General features: G+C 47.4%; 1 protein-coding gene across 4 annotated transcripts in view; it reads left to right on the top strand.

Annotated features, from left to right (window-relative positions):
• LOC128834694 (uncharacterized) overlaps positions 1 to 15,201 on the top strand; it is a 79,459-nt gene that overhangs the window by 25,917 nt on the left and 38,341 nt on the right. Inside the window, exon 4 of one of the 4 annotated variants that reach the window (XM_054023703.1) lies at positions 1,445 to 1,574. The exons of the other annotated variants lie outside the window; for them this stretch is intronic. Within the exon in view, the coding sequence (XP_053879678.1) occupies positions 1,445 to 1,537 (93 nt within the window). The 3' untranslated portion in view covers positions 1,538 to 1,574. Of the gene's footprint in view, positions 1 to 1,444; positions 1,575 to 15,201 lie in introns of those variants that run through there. 4 annotated transcript variants of the gene reach the window in all.

The following is a 15,201-nucleotide window of genomic DNA, read 5'->3' on the forward strand; positions in this document are numbered from 1 at the left end:
TGTTAGCTGTGCAAGGCTCACAGATCTGGGCCCTGCATAGTTAGAGAAGAAAAAATAGAAGAACCAATGCACAGCTGAGCAAAATGTGTCAGTTTCGGGAGGAGTGTGTGTATGGTTGGAGGGACGGGGACCCTTTCTTGAGACCTGACACACGTCTTTAATCTCGGAGTCAGAGGCATGAATTGGTTCTTCCCACGGTCGCTGCGCAGCACCATGATTGCGAGTGTTCGTTGCAAAGGGTGAACTTCAAAAGGGTTGGAGGCTCCTTCAATTCAGCTTCCCAAGCTGCTGAGGCTTTTCAGAACCCATGAAGTGGAGGAGGGGAATCGTGCAGAAACAAGCTTCTTCCTGGTACTTCCTGCTTTCAGCGAGGATGGAAGCTCCACCAGACAGGCCTCTTTCACAGTAGTTCCTCTCTGCTCTGATCACAGCATGAGAACTGGAAAAGAAGAGTAGGCTGGAATTATTTTGAACAAGACGTTCTTGTTTTTTTAATGAAACATTTTGCAAATTGCTGTTTTAGAATTTTTTTGTGGCTCTCTTCAAAGAAATTTTGATTGAGAACATTATTGATGCTTTTCATTTTCAGAAACTCCAGGTTTTGGTAAATGAAAAACTTCAATAATAGTTTTGATTAAAAAAAAAAAAAAGGGGTGGGGAGGAATAAAAATGGGTCAGTCCATCTTGACTCCTGCAAAATGGAAACATTTTTGAATTTTTTCACAATTTTATTTTGAAAAATATTGAACATAAGTTAACCAAACACTTGCAGACGTAGAGCTTCATGGTCACAGCCTAGAAGGGCTGTCTGGTCTCTAATTTATGCCCTCGTTGGTTGCTGTTTGTGCCCAGTTCTGCAGGACAGACCCAAGTCTAGGGGAACTCCCCTGTCTTCTGAGGACGAGTCTAAAGGCACCATTGAAGGGTGGTTACTGCTAGAAAAATCAGTATAGAAGTAACATGATTGAGTGGACTGTTGCGGCCATGTCTACACTACAGCTACTACAGTGGCTCAGATACGGCGCCATACACTTCCTACAGCAATGGAAGGGGATTTTCCATCACCTCCATGAGTGGCAGTACCTATGCTGACGGAAGCATTCTTCTGTAAGCCTAACCATGTCTACATTGGAGGTTAGTTGACATAGCTATGGTGCTCAAGGGTATTTATTTTTCATGTGCCTGAGTGCTGTAACTGTAAACCTGACTTTTAAGTGTAGACCAGGCCTTAGTCTCCCCCAGTCATTTCAGATTCACTTTGCTTCAAGTAAATCAATGATCTTGTGATTAAGGCACTTGGCTGGGACTTTAGAGATCTGATTTCAATTCCTGCTCTGCCACAGACTTCCTGTTTGCCCTTGGGCAAGTCGCTTAATTTTCCAGTGCCTCAGTTCCCCGTCCATAAAATGGGAATAACCTAATAACCCTTTCTTTGTCTCTTTAGATCGCATGCTCTTCAGGGCAGAGACTGTCTCTTTTCAAACGCTTGTACAGCACTTGGTGCAATGAAGCCCTGATCTCTGGATACTACCGGTAGTGTCGTTCAAATGAGTAGTAATAAAAATGGCCAGGAGTTGCAGATGCCACCTGAGCTTTGAACATCAAGCTGTTCCTTGTTCATTATCTTTACTAATACAAATTCAGCCAGCAGAATGTAACTGATGGTTTTGTTTGATGCAAGGAGGAAAATAAGCTGTCCTGCTTTCCCCCAGCTACATTGGGTCTGCACAGCCAGCTGTGGGTGCTGGAAGTTGGCAGGTAGGACTCAGACAGGTAGGGAGCAAAGATGTGGGGCTGAGCAAGAAGGTGCCTGTTTGTTTTGGTTGAGTGGGGGCTGCATGGCTTAGAGGTAGAGGTGGGATGCTGAGTCCTTCACCTCTATGTCAAACCCAGTCTAGGTTGAATAGTGACACAACGTGGATCCAGACAGTCGCTTGGGTCTCTGTGAAATGAGATGGTGAGGCTCAGTCCCGTTCCCAGTGTCCAAAGAAATTGACACAATTGGCCTCTCCCTGGCAGTCTCTGAAGAGAGGCCAATGACTGGCTGGCTAAACTCTCTGGGGCAGGGCCTATCTGTTTGTTCTGTGTTTATACAATGTCTAGCACAACAGGGTCCCGGGCCATGATGGGGGGAGCTCCAAGATGCTACGATAATACAAATAATGGACTTTGAGTCTGAATTCCCATCTCCCCTCTGGAGGGATGGTGCCCCTGGGTCAGGACTGAAGCACATTTATGAGGTACAGTGTATGGGGGAAGCCTGCCCTGCTGCTCCCCACACTTTACCAGTCCTGTGGATAGCCAGAGGATTCTGTCCTGGCCTCTCAGTCCAACCTACACAGGTGGAGTTTTAAAAGAAAATCATTCTGGGCAGGTGCCTGGGCCTCCCTTCCCAGCATTACATCACAGCGGCATTGTGCCATAGCAGTGAGCTTGGACAAGTGGCAGCCCCATTCCCTGCCACGCCTGGTTGCCACACAGTCTCTGCCCTTTGGAGCGGGCATGATGCGGTCAATAAACTCTTTCTTTGCTACTGCAGAGGATTAAAAAAATTAGCCCAGAAGATCTTTTTCCATTCTTTCTTTTAATTGGGCTGAAATGCCCTGGCATGCGCCGGCACACACGGCTCCAGTGAATAGCCTGTCCCAGCTGCCGCTTGATCATTGTCCTTGGGCAGCATCCATGCCAGCTGCATGCATTTCAGTGAGGGTTGTACATGTCCCTGAAAGGCTGGGGCTGCGGTTGGCCTCTGGGGATGGGTGCGGCGTTTATTTGGAACTCCCAAACTCTGGGCAAGTCACTGCACCTCAGTGCCTCAGTTTCTTCATATATAAAAGGGGATAATATCTAACTCCCAGAGGGTGATTTGGGGCGTAATTCATTCCTATTTGTCAAGTGCTTTCCAATCCTCAGATGCAAGGGGCTATAGAAGAGGAAAACATTATCTGGTGTTTTTATTCGGAACGTATCCTGGGGGAGAAATGGAGCTCCCCCTGTTGACTTTGTATCCTCTCTGGCGGGTGGACAAACCTTCAGTGTGCGAGCAAACCAAGCTGGGAGGAGGGCCTAGTGATCTCATACCAAATGTGAAGGAGCTGAGAAATATCTGCTCCACTGACGACTCGAGGCAATCCTCTCCTCTGGACTTATCCATGAAATCCACCCTTTGCTCTAGCTTCTGTATGGCTGCAGGTCACATTTTCATTCCTTTCTACTGCTGATGAATACTGGCATTTCAGGTGGAATGATCCTGCCATGTGAGGCAGCATTGAAAGTTCACCTGGCCCCCATACTGGTCATATGAAGGAGCAGAAAAACAGTGAGAAGTGTGTGTGTGCCCCAGTGTGATGGGAATTCGGCACAGATTTAGCTCTGGTTGCTGAGCTATAAACATGCAGCTGATTTCACTGCATTAAGTAAAAGGGGCCTGCGGGATGGTGGTGATTTACAAATCCCCATGGCGGCTGGGGCTTGCCCTTGTCTGGTAAATGGAGACAGGAAAAGCAGCTTCTGGACAGAGAAGACTCTAGAGCCCTTTTCACCTCCAGGTCACCAGTCTGAATCAAGCCCAGGTTGTTAATGACTGAAAATTATTACCGTCTGCTGCAGAGGCCGTGCGAGCCCATTGGGGGCCCTAAGCAGGAGTATTTTTGTGCCCCCCAACACATACTAAATAGTGAAGAGGGGCCCCTTTGAGCGGCTCGGGATCCGGCCTAGACAATTTCTTAGTCTGCTTATCTGCTAGCTCTTTGGAGCCCTTCGTCTGCTAGTTGATGGACCCTGCAAAACTTCAGTCACAGTTGGGGCTAACTTGCCACTACCTATGTTGTTCTTTATTTGTGGTTAAGTGGAGGACTTCAGTCTCCAGGGCTGTCCATCACGAAATTCCCTGGCTTGAGTTTTGCAGGTGCTCAGACCAGATGATCCCAGTGGTCCCTTCTGGCCTTAAAAATCTATGAATCTAGCTCCTACCACTCCTGTTGGTTTCAGTGGAAGTTGTGGTCACTCAACAGCTCTGAAAATCAAGCCGTTGAGCGAGTGGCGTAATGATAGGCACTGGAGTTTGAAAACGTGGGCCTTAGCTGCTTTTGTGTCTAAATGCTGCTCCACATCCTGGTTGGAGCCGTATTGTGAGAAACCACGACAGCAGCAGCCTGATCCCCGATGCATCATCCATGTCCTGATTCCTGCTTTTCGTATCCCTCTGGCTGCTGCAATTACGAAATCCTGGATTCCCCCCCAAATCGCATCTTGCAATTCTGCCTTATCACAATGGGGGAGTCTCCTACGGCTCTGTGCTCCTCCCCCCAGCCCACATTCCGGGGTGATATGCCAGGCACAACGAGGGGTTCAGAGCATTGTGGAGGGATGGGGGGAGGGGAGGGACTTGACTGCTGTGAGGCAATCCTAGGACAGTAGCAGTTTCGGACTGAAAAGATTTATTAGCTCATCCAATCCGTCAAGCCCACAAAGATCTATAGCCCTGCAGCAGAGAAGGGGTCAGACATTACCACACTCACTGCCGACGAGGAATGGCAGACCATTCCCATTCTCTCTCTCTCGCCCCCTGTCTCCGTTTCTCTGGAGGAGGCCGGGAGATGGTGGCTGTTCTGTTCTCTTGGTCCAATGTTTACTGGAGAGAATCTTTGGCTCTGTGCCCTCAGAGCTGACGTCTGGTTTGCTGATTAAGACATTTATAGAGTCCGTGTAGGCAGATAGCAGGGAAGGGAGGGAGGGGTGCCATCTGAGAACACCCAGGTGCTGGGAAGTAGAGGGAGGCTCAATGGGAGGGTGTGGGCACCCCCACCCTGCCTCTGAGGAGGTGATTATAATTCTGCCAGCTAGCAGATCTCGATCTCTCTCTCTCTCTCTCTCTCTCTCTTCATTTTGCCCTGTAAGTGTGCTGTGGATGGTTATCATTATGGAATACCTGGGAGATGTTTTCTGTGCAAACACACACGACAATGGAAGCTCGTGAGCGCTGGCACGGCTGGTTGAATCGGAGCAGGAGAAGAGCTGCTCCTCAGCTAGGGATCAGCCACTGTTCTGCAGGAACAGCCGCTCGCTTTGATCAGCAAAGCTGTCTTTGAAGATGGGTCACCACGCATCAGTTGATGTGTGGGCTCCCTTCACACAGCTCTCTGGGTGCATGTCAGTAATCCGGATTTGTGAGCACCCCTCTGCTCTTCCAGTTCTTGCCCCCAGTCAGCTCTGCTATTGCCCCTCAGTGCTGACTTGGAGCAGCTGCTGCTGCTCCATTTCTAGGTCTCCTTATAGCTGCGCTGCTAATGAACCCCAGTTCCCACCTTCTAGCATCCCCTGTTATTCCAGCCACAACTCTAACAGCGCACTTCAGTCCTGATTTGGAATATATTTGCCATTCCATGCCTGGGCCCACACATCTCTGCTACTGTCCCTCAGTGCCTTCCTTCTGGTTTAGGTCCTGGCCTATCTTGAGCAAGTTAAGAGTTGCCTTTGTCATACACGCAATGGGAGTAGGCTGAAAGAGAATGGATGGGTGAGTCTCCACATGGGTGCCTCTGTCAGGAAAGGACAGCTGTGCTTCGATCTTGTTCTCCCCAAGGGACCGGCAACACAGCATCACCTCCTCTGTGCTCTCCGTCCCTGTGAGCTTGTGCAACTGAGAGAACTGCGTGGTGAATATACCTGTTCTGAGCATCATGCTATCTTAACACCACCCTTGCTATTACCAGCTAGCAGCAGCAAACTCACATCTGTTCCTTCTGGGAGCATCTGGAGCCTGTTGCCTTGATGACCTCCTGCTTTGGTTCCTGACTGAAGGCATGATAGGGTGTCTCCTGAGGGAGCATGAGTCAGTCTCCTAAGATCTAGTGGTCACATACCAAGCAAGAGGTTACACTTGGATTAATAGTCCCAGTCTCTCCTTCCCCAGGACAGCAGAGAATGGGAGCCCTGCAACAGTAATGCATTCAGCCCCCATGGAGAAAGGCAGTGACCCAACAGCGACCCCTTCCGGCTACTTAATGGGCAGCATCAGCAAGTCCCAAAGAGAGTCTTGTTCAGTCCTCACCATGCTTGTGGCTGCATTGCAGGGCTTTGAGAAGGGAAGGAAATCGGATGTGCACAGGCTGGGGGAGAATGAGTTGAAGGGAACGGAGACCCAGAGGAGCCCGCTGAGGAGCGAGAGAAGAAGCCATCTTGGGTGTATCGGGATCTTCAAAGAGACAGTAATGCACCTGGCATCGGGGACACTAAACTGTGAGCCTGAAGTTGAAGTTACTGGCTTTTAATTGGGGTTGGCAGGAAACCTTTCCAGCCCTGCTGTCTTCCTTTAGCTCTGAGCCCTAGCAGCTGGTAAGAAGGCATTGGCCTAAGACTGGTGCTCTGGCTGCAGACCAGAGGGAAAGGAGGTCAGATGGGCACATTGGCATGGATACTTCAGAGCTGATACAGCACAGGGCAGTGTCCGGAGTGTTTCCAGTAGCTATGTCTGGGCTGGAGCTGAGATGTATATGTGCCTCTAGGGACCAAATCCGTGAGATGGGGTGGTCTAGCCCAAGTTACTGGTGAGAGGTGGCCTGGCCTGGCTGGTGAATGGAATGCGACTTTGCCCCCGAGCAAAAAGACAGGCCACTCACCAAGAGGCTATTGGGGAATCTGCATGCGGGAGGAGGATGTTGGGGTCTGAACCTTAGTGTCTTTGTCACTCAGTCATACTGTTACATATGGCAGTGCTTGGCAAAGCCTGACTCCTTCTCTCCGCTGGGTGCTTGTCTGCCAGCGTCTGGAATTGTCCGTGTTTGACTGGCAGGCCGCGTGCAGACCAGACAGGTTCTCGGGGGTGGGCTTGTCAATCTAGGGCTGTCCTAACTCAAAAGTGACTTGGTTTATATTGGTGACTTGAGGAGGAACGAGCAACTTTCACTGCGTGGATGCGAGGGCGGATCCTTGGGAGCTGCGGTCCACTGGTATTTCCCCCCGCTTCGCTTTCAGATAGCTGGGTGCTTCCTTTCTGCAGAGGGTTTCCCAAAGGCGTTCTTTCGACACAGCCCAGGAGGACAATGCCAGCTTTCTCCCTGGCTCTGGACTCGCCCCAGCTGGCTCTGAAGGCTCTGGTGGATTAAAAATTTTTGCTGGAACCTGTTTGCACTTTCCTGCAGGACAAGTTAGTAGATGCTGCTTGGGAATGTACAGATGGGGTCTGACCTATGCACTATAGCTCTTGGATAGAGAGAGGGGAGGGTTGGGTTGTCCCTCCGACATTCTCCTTGGCATATCAGGGCTAGGGAGACAGCTTGGATTCTGAATGGACTGTTTGTCTGCCGGGCCCAACCCACCCTGGTGTGGGTGCTTCATTGTGAGGCAAATACCGCACATTTTCGGCACACTCCTCATTGCACTGTCAGAGGGGGAGCGGGCAGGCAGCTCCTCCATATGCTATTGCTGCCCGTGTTGTATTTGTTCTGTGGGTGAATCGATCTCAGTTTCCAGGCCTGGGAAGCCGCACCTTTTGCTAGCATTGAAAGGCCCGAGCCCCAAATGGAATCCCCAGGGGACAGCATTGGTGGCTGAGGATCAGGAGGTGTTTGGGCAATGCCAGGCGCGTGGCTGTTGGAACATGCTTCGCTATTCTCCACGTAGTTCGGCTAATCCAAGATTAGTGTCAGCGATATGTTGCGCTTTGGCTTGTATCCGAGGGTCTCAAAGCACTTTCCGCTCATTAATTAAACCTCACAACACCTCTGTGCGTTTCTGTGCTTCAATTTCCCCATCTATATAATGGAGCTACAGAGAGGTCACGGGCCGGATTTTCAAGAGACTTGCTCCTATTTAGGCACCTAACTCGGTGGCCAGACTTTCTGACAGAGGAACAGTGGAAGCTGGCTGCTGAGCGCTCTTGGCTGTAAGTGACTTGCCCAAAGTTATACAGAGTTGGTGGCAGATGTGGGAGCAGAACCCCAAAAGACATATCTTTGCACTAGTCATTAGACCCGTTCCCTCCAATAGCACCCTCCTGCACTTAACTGACAGCACCAAGCATTGCTGCAATGAGATGTGTCTGGATCACGTCATCTCCCCATGGAGAGATCCTCGGTGCAAGAAGAGCAGCAGGGAAAGGACCGCGGCTTGGATTTGGAAGCGGTAGAAACAGGATGGTCTCACGACGATTTGGGATTAACAAGTAATGCCAGGCTTTTACACTCCCCTTGTGCCATGACAGAATTAGAGAGACTTATTACAGAGCTTGCCTGTGCCAAGTTTGAGAGTCTCTGTCGTTCCAGTTTGATGGGCAGGACTGGCTGTGCCATCGAGCCTGTAACTAGAGTTAATACTCTAGGAAATAATCTTTTGGAAAAGCTTTGGCTTGGGAGTCTGTGCAGCCCAGCTGTTACTAGCACAGCTGTCCTAGCATGGGCTGAGTTCATAACTTAGATTTTTCCTTCTTAACTCTGAGTAGCCCATCTCTTGTTGGTTCAAAGGAGACTCTTAAAGTTACAAAAGTGCACCTTTGTGGACCCATCTTGCCTTTCTTGGACCCATTGAAATCCATGGGTGTTTTGCATGCAGGACTGGGACCTTTGTGTTTGAACCCCTAGGCTGAGATTTTTAAACCCCTTAGTGTTGGTCTAACTCTGCTCCCCCTGGAGTTAATGGGAGCAGAGTTAGGCTAATGCTGAGAGCCTTTGAAAATCTCACCCGGGCTCTATTCCCATACACATAGCTCTTTGTTGAGCTGCAGTTAATGTGGAGAAAGGTCAGTGGTTTAAAGGAAAACCCCTGAAAAGCAAACTGTAGTTTTAAAGTCACACATCAAAAAAATTGTAGAATTTCTGCTGGCTAAAGGGAAGTGAAAAGAATAAAAATTGGAGAGTAGAGTTGGGAGATCTTTGCCTCCCGGCCCCCCGTACCTTTCATGCCTATTTCTTATACAAAGTGGTCTCATATAGGAATGAGCTTGCAAAGCTTGGAGTTCTCCTAAGGGTTGTAGGAATCCTGTAGTCTGTGTTGTAATATCTATGGCCATGCCTATACCAGGAAAAAAGGTGTGTTTTTTACAATAAGATAGTTAACACTGTAAAATCCTAGTGTAGCCAGGTCAACCTGTAGTTTTACCTCTGTGTAGCTGGTTAAGGTGAACCCTAGTTGCCCAGGTACATCAAGGTAAAACTACAGCTTGCCCTGCCTACATTAGGATTTTATAACACATTAGCTATCTTGTAAAAACACACCCTTTTCTTAGTGCGGACATGACCTTTGGCTATTCCTGCAGAGGTTGCAAGCTCTGTAGGGTAGAAATCCCCTTGAACGTTTGCCAGATGCTCTTGCAGGCTTTGGCTTAACGGTGCATGGGGCGAATGTGGTGTTCAGGAAGCATCTGGCAGGTTGGTAGATAATTTCTGAAGCTCAAATAACTGGGCCTGCACTGTGGAAATGCGGAAATGTCCACAAAGTGAGAGCACCTCTGATTTTGCTTCCCCCCCACGCCCCGGCCCGTTTCATTCAAATACCTGGTCCAATTTTCCTGGATAAATTCTGAGCTGCTGTAAATTCACACCTATGACATTGCAGGTAGGGTGATTTGGTGAAGCTGTTGGAGATCAGGGAGTATAATGAGGTTTATAACAGAAGGCTTGTTTCAGCCTTTACCGCTGAGGAGTCTAGTGTCACTCTGTACAGGAGAAAGAGACGAGACGCATGCACACCGATGCAGAGAGAAAGAACACACTCTGCCCAGCTAGGTGATAAGACTGTGCGTTCAGCATATCTTAATGCAAACCTCCAAAGCAAAGCTGGAGTGCTTTGTTAGGTACTCATTGCCTGACATGTCGCTGTGATATCATGATGGGTGCAGTTTGGTTGTAGTTTATTTATAACACAAAGTGTTTTTAAAACATTCTTTCAGTTTAATCAGGGTTCTCATCATTCCCTGAATCACACATTTAGCCCTCTTGTCTCTTTTTGAAATGTTTTTTGGAGGAGTCAGTCTAATTGTCAAGGATGGAATTGGTGCCATCATGGAAAATGCTTTCAGGGCTTTTGGAAAATACATCGTGCACTGATGAAGATAGCGATCGTACAGGATCCTCTTAAGTATGCCTATGTCTCTTCTCCAATTTTGATCATTGCCATAGTGTTCTTTCTGGAATATCTAACTGAGTCATCCTGAATGGGGTGTTTGAAAGGCATTTTATGTTGCCATAATCCTTCCCCTCTGCTCGCTACATTTTGCAAGCTCTCCAACTACAGGCAGATGCTCTGAATATTCTACAGGGAGATCTCAGAAAGGGGTGAAACCATAAACCACAAGAGGTTGAAAAACACCAGGTTATTTTCCTCCCAGTGCGGCTGCTGGGTGTGTGGTGGGGCTGTTGGGTGAGATAGAAAGCAGCAGGAGTTAGCAATTTTGAAACTTGCCTACATTGCTCGTTCTGCAGTACAGAACTCTCCACTAAATTCAGCCACTGGTTTCTTTTGCCCTCCAAACTTCTGGATCCAAATAATTTGTATTAAAATACATAGGCATGCGTGGCGGGCCAGAACACAACTTGTGAAGTTCAAATTTGCATCTGTACTCTGAATATTGCTATTATGGACTGAATCAAAATCTTGGCTCCAAAGGCATCACTAAGGCAGCAGCTTGTTTTAGGCAAAGTGCTAGGAATGAACTTGATTGAAATAAGGCACTGACATACACTAAGATCACTAATGCAGAGGATGCAGTTAGGTAAAGAGAGACAGAAGTAGGTTCAAGAGAGGTCCGATGAAGGCCAAATGGATCTCTCGTGCCATAAGAAGTTTAAAATGGTGTGACATGTGGCGGCTGATGTGTGCCAACAGCCATGGGTAAGGATAATTGCTGAAGCTCAGTCTTGTCTGGGTTGAAGTGTGTATGTGGGTACGGGGAAGAGTGCTGCCTATTGAATTGCCCACTCCGCTTCCTCCAGTATCTAGCTCCTATTGGCCTGTTTCTCCACCACCGTGCACCACCTGCAGTGATTTAGAATGGAGCAAAGTGGATGTAAAATGCTACCCGATCCAAATAGTGCTTGGAGACTACAGTGATGAGGGCCATATACATACATGCCTTGAAAGACAGACAAAGGGCTAGGCAGTGGAATAGCAAGTCTTATGTATTCCGTAGGGATTACTCAACCAGGTGCATGGTCTAGCCCTTTTAGCACGTGAGATCAAACTCCATCACAGCCCTACGTGCTATTGCCGCAGATGGTGCCCTAACCCCCCTGCCAGCTAGTGAAACGATCGTGATGTGAAGCAGGTGCAGACAGGGTTCCGTTGCATTCAGGCCTCATGCAAGTCTCAGGCAGCCGAGCAACTGCTGGGGAGAATGTTCTGCAAACACAGCAGTTAATTACGTGTCGTATAAATGGATTAGCTCACTGGAGAGTGAGATCCTTTTATCCTATTAGCCAGCCAGCAACTCCAGTGTGTTTCCCTGTGTCGTTATTATGTACATGGTGTTCACCATTCACTTGCCCCATATTCCCTTCTGGAGAGCAAATGGGTTAGTCCAGCATTTCCCTCTATTATTTATTATTTTATTTATTATTCTAGTCATCGTCCTCTATTATTCTCATCCCCTGGTAGCTCATAATGCTATGAGAAGTAGTCCCTTCAGTCTGTTAATCATCCTGGCCTGTAATTTCTAATATAGTACTTTATTTATGCAAAACTGTGCTCATTTGCATACACAAATGAAGTTAATCCTTCATAAACAAGCCCAGTCATGTGAAGGTGAAAGGCTTGCTAAGACATTGACGGGGTGTCGTTATGTGGTTGCATGTATGTTGGGAGGGAGGGATGGCGCTTAGAACCATGTGCTCAGGAGATCAAGTAAACCCCAGGGTCTCAGCAGCAGCCCGTGTGTCTGTTTTATGCAGCCTTGTTTTGGCTTCACAGAGCCCTTGATGCAGTCAAAACAATGAGCTTTGGCCTCTTCAAAGCTGCTCCGCCATGCAGGCATTTAAATCTTAGGTGAAGATCAGATCTTGTGGGATTTTTTGTTGACCCCCCCCCCCCCCCCCCCCATAAATGGCTGCCTGCTGGGTTAATAAAGCAGCCTGTGGCAACATAAACTCAGTGGGCTAGATCCTGAGCTGAAGAGAGGCGAGGAAGATGGTTCTAAGTCACGTGAGGCTGCTGAAAGACCCCGGTGTAACTCAGAGCAATGTGAAGGCTACACTTTACATTGGCGGGAGAGGTCCCATTATAGGGATCTTTGTGCTGATCAAGGATCCGCTGAACCAAATGCCAGTCCCATACTTGACAATCTCTTCATATGCCCCTCATATGTGCGGGAGAGGAATGGAAACAGGTGCCACAGAGCTTGCAATGCTGGTTTTATGCCACCTAGAGATTCCCCTGTGCTAGCTGCCCCTTTAGGACAGCCTTCTGGCTGCTTTGAGCTGCCTCAGGGCCCAGGGATCTGTCCCATTAAACACAAATACACAGTATTGCCCACCACATGCATGCAAAAATTGTAAGTCAGGGTCCAAAAAATCATGAGATCTTACAAACAGTTAACCGTTGGGTTGCTTTTATGTGTTTTCTAAGCCTTTAGGCTGCCCTTGTTTCTTGTTTTCAAGATTTTCTCTGCAGTCATAGTGGCTAGAAACTTACTTTTAAAAAAAGTGAAAGCTGAGATTCTCATGCAGTCTGTTGATTCCAGCAGCTGGGGCTTTAAGAAACAAAACACCTGTTATTATAAGGCTCTGAATAAAATTGTGAGAGTTGACAGCAGTGTATACTTGAAACACCACTATAAATGCTGGATTTAACAACATTCAGATTACAGGTTCCTTATTGCAGGTGATGAATGAGTCAGAAAGGACCAGATCAGACCAGGCTCTCAGATCAGAGTGGAAAGGTTTCAGGGCAGGCAGTTAGGGGGGAAAAAAGCCCTTTTCTAACCTTGGTCTGGTATCCCTGCAAGACAATAAACATTGTGCTTACAGAGCCGCTTTTCAGAGTACACCTGCCCTTCAAGGGGCACTTGCTCTCAGATAATTTTAAAGCTTAACATTTAGATCCTATTTTCTTTAAAAAGTTTTATAAATCAGATATAATAACAGAAATATCTTCAGAGCATGTAATGGATTTGTGACTTAAGCATTGGGCACCATTATTACTGTGTAGTTTGCATATGTATGGTATGGAGAAGAGAACTCTGAACCCATGGTTCCAAAACACCAGCCTCGGCCTCCTATAAGCGAATGGAGAATCTCAAGTCTTATACTTATATGGCCCCCCAATGCCACGCAGAGCCGTAAAAGGTTCTGTCACCACCTGGTCTGTAATTTCAGGGTGCTGTGGTGCCATATGGCTATGGTGCAGATCCCTGACACCAGTAGCCAGCCCACAAGCATAATGTCTCAGCCTGGTGTTCACCAGACTAGTTACTCGTTGCAGGATGATACAAACAGCCCATCCCGTACTGGGTCTCCCCAAATCTGTCCTCCCCGTGTTCTTAAGTACCAGACATGTTGACCATTCCCTTCTGGTTTGTAACCCCCAAAGGCATGAAACCTGCCTTCCAGGTATCAGTTCATTTTGGCACACATACTCCACACAGTTTGCACAATAGAGACCTGTTTGGAATAAAAGTAAAGCAAAAGTTTATTTAATGGAAAACCAACAGATTCAACGATCAAATAGCGAGGGAGAGCAAACATATACAAGTTACACAGAAAATAAACATAAAGATTCAACCTCAGGCTTTACACTTCAGTATTAGACAAAATCCCTTTTCTAATACAAGCTACCTAACACCTTTGAAAAGATTCCCAGAGTACCCACTAGCTATAAGAGGGATCCAGCATTCATGGATCCACCTAGATGCTGTTCTCAGTTGCTGGATGACCAGCCTGCATTCCAAGCCTCTTTTTAAAAGTCTTTTTCCTTTCTCTCCCCTCTCTCAGACCATGTTGCCTCATGGTTATTCACAGTGGGGAATTCCCTCTTGGCATGATTGCTAGGATGTCTCAATGTCTTCCCATTTTTTGTCCTGGGCTGGACATTGGATGGTTATTTGAAGCCAGTTCCGTGTAGACATCTGACTTGGGAAGTGCCTCTCCTCGTTTAACTGCTCACCACCCTGCAGGGAGGTGGAGTTGGAGTTTGTGAGCACAGTTTTCTATATAGACAAATTCATAACCATGGTCTATATACATGTCTTGTAGTGACCATCAAGTTCAGAATATTATGAGCTTTCATAAAAGACCTTACTTGATCTATTTTATAATATAATACAATATGGAATCAGACGGCTTAACGGCTTATTTGGGGGCTTTAAACCTTCTGTTTTCCTCTGGGGGTTCCTTCAATTTTGATTTTTCATGAGTGCCTCACAATTTTTAATGTATTTCTCCTTCCAGCACTCCTGTGATGGAGGAAAGTGCTATTATCCCCAAGTTTCAGATGGAGTATTGCGGCACAGAGAGAGTAAGTGACTTGCCCAAGGTCACACAGGAAGTCTGTAGTGGAGCAGGGAATTGCACATGGATTTCTGGAGTCCTAGGTTAGCCCCCTAAGTCCCAGTACTAGTCTGATTTATAATCACTAGGTCCTCCAGCCACTAGAGGGCTATGTACGTAGAAAGGCATCAGCAGGACTGACTTTCCATTCAGCAGAGGGCAGTGTTGCATATATACATGAAGAAGTGCATTGCAAAGGCTCCTCAAGTTCTGGAGGGGAAAGTTTTGATTTGGAGTAATTGAAGGGATTTTATTTTGGCGCCAAAAGATTACATTTTGGCACTGTTAACAAACATTGGGCACTGTTGAGGCTAAGGGAATCACCTTTCCCATCATAATATACAGGGCCACAGACTTCCTTGATCAGCAGGCATTTACTGTGGAAAAGAGCAGCAAACTACCAACAAAACGAGTTCGTTTCCACCTTTTGTTGATTTCCCGAGACCACTCCCTTTTTACAAACATCTATGCAGTATAGGGACATCTAGTGCCTGAACAGCATAACTGCAAGGACATATCATTACATGCCTGAGCCTCTTGTGCTCCACATAATGCAGTCACCCAACCTGTGTTGCCTGAGGGCATCCTGTTAGCTGGTTGCTTTTCTGGCAAGGGCTTAGTCTCAAGTATAGATGATAGTGTCACCCTCAGTGGCCCCAGCCTGTATTGCTTCCAAGTCCCAGTGCTATTTGCAGGTTGGCACTCATATCTGATTAACTTTAGAAAT

Source organism: Malaclemys terrapin, chromosome 3 (genome assembly GCF_027887155.1).
Source record: "Malaclemys terrapin pileata isolate rMalTer1 chromosome 3, rMalTer1.hap1, whole genome shotgun sequence".
Lineage (NCBI taxonomy): Eukaryota > Metazoa > Chordata > Testudines > Emydidae > Malaclemys > Malaclemys terrapin.